This window comes from Quercus suber, unplaced genomic scaffold (genome assembly GCF_002906115.3).
Source record: "Quercus suber isolate HL8 unplaced genomic scaffold, Cork oak 2.0 scaffold_4, whole genome shotgun sequence".
Classification (NCBI taxonomy): Eukaryota; Viridiplantae; Streptophyta; class Magnoliopsida; order Fagales; family Fagaceae; genus Quercus; species Quercus suber.
Genome location: NW_027069470.1, coordinates 3,430,120 through 3,435,011, shown reverse-complemented (window position 1 = coordinate 3,435,011; position 4,892 = coordinate 3,430,120). Strand labels below are relative to the sequence as shown.

Genomic DNA, 4,892 nt, shown 5'->3' with positions numbered 1-4,892 from the left:
AAAAAAAAAAAAAAAAAAAAAGAAGTATGATAGAATTACCCCTGACTTAATTTAATTTTATATGTTTTTTTTTTAAAACACTTTCACGCTTCCCACAACAAATACACTGTACTGTACACACCACCGTTCCATCACCGAAAGAGGGAAAGAAAAAGGAGAGTAAAACTCCAATATATTATATAAATATATTTGGAATTGGGTAGCTGTTGCTGTAGCTGATGAGAGGAGGGGTCTGTTGTTCCATTTTTGTACAATTGAGGAAATCAAACGAAATACCCATAAATAAATAATAAAAATAATAATATATTAGCAGCAAGTTGAAGTAGTAGTAGCAGTAATTTGGAATGGCGGGTTACAGAGGTGACGATGACTACGACTACCTGTTTAAGGTTGTGTTGATCGGAGACTCCGGAGTTGGGAAGTCGAATCTGCTGTCGAGGTTCACCAAGAACGAGTTCAACCTCGAGTCTAAGTCCACCATTGGCGTTGAGTTTGCCACTCGCACCTTGAATGTCGATACCAAGGTTATCAAGGCTCAGATTTGGGACACTGCTGGCCAAGAAAGGTAATTCAAGTCTTCTTCTTTTGCCTTTGCGCATTCACACTTCAAAATAGAAAAAAAATAAAAAAAAAAGCTAATTTTGATTCCACTGCTTTTCATTCCTTTGCTTATAAATAATTCAACTAATTACTTAATAATAATGCTCTTTTAATTTAATTATTATACATACATTGATTATATACAGATCTGGGTTCATTTCACCTGAACAGAACCATATTTGTGAGTTTATAATGAATTCTATGTCTACTACTACATTTTGTCAGAGCATCTATTTCCAGATCTAGACTACAAAATCAAAATTTTCAAGATATATCATTGGTTAAATTCCATCTCACTGAACCCATATATTATCTCCATCCAGCTATAAGCTAACAGGCACCAAATCTAAACGATGCCCATAAAACATCCAATGCCTCACACACACAAATTCTTAATAATACTTCACCCCCCTCCCCCTTTTTTCTTTTTTCTTTTTTTTTAAGTGTTATCGGTTTGCAAATGGAATCAACTAATGAGATCGCATCAATATCAAGTGTACAAAAGTCTTGAGAGAACCTTATAAAAATTCAAGCTTAGTTGTCAAAAGAATTGATGATATCAGCTCCTGTAACCTGTTTAAGTTTTTGTTATAAAAGTGGAACTCAGACAGCATATTGTAGTATGATAAGCAGTGATACAAATGTATAGAATATTTTCTGGTGGGATCAATATAGAAGACTGATGGAATGTGTGTGCGTTTGTGTGAGTGAGAGAGAAAGTGGCAATCATTGTGTTGAAGGGATGGATTAATGAATTGCATTACATTAAGTGAAATCTAGTAAAACCCAACTGCAAACAAGTGAATTTTTGAGGTCTAGAGAGCCAATAAGTGGGGGAAGGGATGGTTATAGTTGAATTGGTGTGAGGTGCTTCAAGCCTGAAGGGAGAGATTGAGATGCACTTTGCAACTGTGCATCAAGGGATAGCAGCATAGATATTCCAGAATGGTTGAATGAAGGTAGTTAGTTGGGTTGGGCAGTTTTTATTGAAGAAAAACTTTAATTAGGAGCAGACACGAGGGCACTATCATTTTGGCAAATTCAGCATAGGTTTATTAGGCCTTGTGAGGAAAGCATCTTCCCTGTATTCAATTCTAATATATATTTATGGAACTGTATGGTTTTTTTTTTTTTTAAACAACCGAGGGCATTTGGTAGGTTCCTTTGAGTTTGCATCATGATCATGTTTTGCATATAGGCTGCAGGATGAATTCTAGGTCTCATCACTGAAAATATGAAAGCGAAACAATTAAATGGCATATGAGGTTTCTTTTAATTTGTATTGTGCCATCATATTTTTGCATATAGGCTGTCGGGTGAATGCTAGCTCTCATCTCAATTGAAAATTTGAAAGTGAAACAATTAAATGGAATAATTCAATGACACCTCAGAAACTTATTTTAGAACATCAGTTGCAATGCAGTCTTTAGTTTTTCTCTTTTGTCCTGATTATGGTTGAGGGTTGATGGGTTGATATCGGATTCCAAGGTAAAACCTTAGTAAAGTTATTAAGTTGTTGTTGATGTTTAAAGCTCACTTCGGTATTTGATGAAAAATTTCAAAAGGATCTGTAGTCTGTCTAAATGTTGCACAGTGGGATTAGAGTTCTACATCATAATCAGCTTGTGTTTTTGTGTTTATTCTTCTGTTTTAATTTTTAATTCATTATTATTATCATGTTTGTGTGTGTGTGTGTGTGTGTGTGTGTGTGTGTGTGTGTCTATATCTATATTTACTGGTGGAAAAAATTGGGGGTGGGGGGGAGGCTTAGCTTAAGTTAGATAAGAATCCAAACGTTTTGGCCCATTGTTTTTTCTTGGTATGTAACACGTATCTAGTGGGTCTTGAACCCATGACCCCACTCTCCACCTTATTCTTACAAGGGCAGTAGGTGCCATTTGGGTTAGAGTTCATTGGCTATATGTTCTGGCCCTTTATTGATGAATAAGCTATAAACCAACTTTGGATATGTTTTCTGCAATGGCATACTGATGATTGATTGGTCTTACCGGTAAATTAAAAGACAACTAAAAATCATGGATATTTGGTTTGAGATGCTTGAATCTCAAATAAATGGGCTGAATTCGTGTGCATGTGTGTAAGTACATATGTGGTTTGTAAAGGATTGATGGTAGTTATATCTGTCCTGACATTGCTAAGCCACCATTTCAAGTACCCCGTTTATATTTATATATGGGAATAAGAGTTACTTGGACATACACAGTCCAATGGATTGAGCGGCTAGGTGGCAACATGGGATATGATTCTACAAGGTTATGTAGTGCTCACAATGGGAAAGACTAATAATGGTTGGCAGTCAAAGTGTTTTTTTTTTTTCTTTTAATGTCAGAGGGCTTAGGGAAGGAAAGAATAAGAATGAGAACATTTACAAAACTGCAGGAGCAGCCTGGTTATCAGGAAAGTGTTTCACATATACCAGCACAGAGCCAGACAATATGGTCACTAGCTAAAGAAGACCAGTGCTTTGCTATTGAGCTGGTCAATATGAATTTGGAATTCTCTTTTTTTTTGGATAAATGAGAATTCCAAATTCATATTGACTAACTCCATAGCACAGCACTGGTCTTCTTTAGCAAGTGCTGGGCATGATAACTGATAAAATCATTATAAAATCAAAATCTCCTGCTGAGACCAAATGCCTTTAGGCTTGCTGAAATGGTGGAGCTGGAGGATGTCGGATTGAACTGTTGGGAACTAGGGATAAAATTTTCTTGATTGATTTGTGGCTCTTTACCTTATACCCAGTTTGGTATTGTATGGTCTTAAACGTAGTTTTGTTAGTGTTGTGGGGGGCTCACAATGCCTTAGTTGCTCAAGATTGATGCTGGAGTTACTGCCTGTGAAATCTCACAGGGGGGCGGCAGTGCTAGGTTAAAAAAAATTGGGCCTTAAGATCTTATCTCAAGTCACCACCAGAAGTGAGAGAGTTAATGCCTGCATGATGTATTAAAAAAAAAAAAAACAAACAAACAAAACAAAAAAACAAAAAAAAAAAAAAAAAACAAAAAACAAAAAATCCACTATCTGTTCAATTAGATTAAGAGGATACGAAGTGAAGCATAAAATTTGTTTGGATTGGAAAAAATTATTTATTTTGACTGATATGTATGATTTTTTTACATTATATTAAACACTTCTTATCATGAAATCTAAAGCAATGGATGGCAGTCAGACTTTGTGTGTTAAAATCCACTAAAGCTATCTTCGAACTTCGGGCTATTTGTAAGAGACATTGGAGTCATGCTGAGTTTGTGAATTATTTTGTATATGCTCTTGATGAGAAGTCTTGCAAAATTTGTACTGCAAATTGTACTATGGCATTTAATTGCTTAGAAAGATTTAATGGGTTCAACGAAATACTTGATCATGGAAATGTATCCTTTGGCCTCTACATATATTACATCTGGGGCAGATGATACCTAGAAATGGTGTCCGTCCTTATATTACACATGTGGCAGATGATACTTAAAAATGGTGTTCGTCCTTTCTGTTACTCTCTGTCTTTGTCTTTTATAAAAACATTGAATATTCTGCAAACAAACGTAAAGTAATGTTAAATGTTGATGCATAGATTGAACACCTCAATGGACATAAACGTAAAAGAAATTATGCCAAAGGAACCACCTAAAGTATAGGATGGAGAACTTGCCTTACATAACAGAAAAACAATTGCTGGAATAAAGGACTTGGATTGGGACATTGAGACAAAGGTATCAACTGTACTCTTAGAATGTAAATTTATCATAATTGGTAATTGTTTATGTAATCTATAATAAGGAGAATGAGAGATTATATGCTTGTTTACCATAGTAAGGATTTGATTTCCATTGGTTATACAGATTCAGATTTTCAATCAGATTTTGATTTCAGAAAGTCTACTTCAGGTTGTGTGTTCACCTTGAGAGGTGGAGCCATAAGTTGGAGGAGTGTTAAGCAATCTTGTATTGCTAGCACCACCATGGAAGCTGAATATGTTGCTGCTTGTGAAGCAGCAAAGGAAGCTGTTTGACTCAATAAATTTCTTTCTGATCTTAGTGTTGTGAGAATGGAGCAAGTTCTTATCACATTGTTCGGCAACAATAGTAGAGCGGTTGCACAATCCAAGGATCCAAGAAATCACAAGAAAAGAAAGCATATTGAAAGAAAGTACTACATCATTTGAGACATTGTTGTTCAAGGAGATATAGTAGTAACAAAGATCGATAGTGCAAATAATCTGGCAAATCTTTTTACCAAAACTTTGCTCCAAAGAAATTTTGAGTTACATTTGG

At 35.3% G+C, this 4,892-nt stretch overlaps 1 protein-coding gene across 1 annotated transcript; it reads left to right on the top strand.

Annotated features, from left to right (window-relative positions):
- The first annotated feature begins 344 nt into the window (after nucleotides 1-344).
- Nucleotides 345-4,630, top strand: LOC112036619 (GTP-binding protein ypt3). Its single transcript, XM_065771396.1, has 2 exons — nucleotides 345-565; nucleotides 4,399-4,630. The coding sequence occupies exons 1-2, from the start codon at nucleotides 345-347 to the stop codon at nucleotides 4,628-4,630; spliced, it is 453 nt and encodes a 150-aa protein (XP_065627468.1).
- Nucleotides 4,631-4,892: the final 262 nt, after the last annotated feature.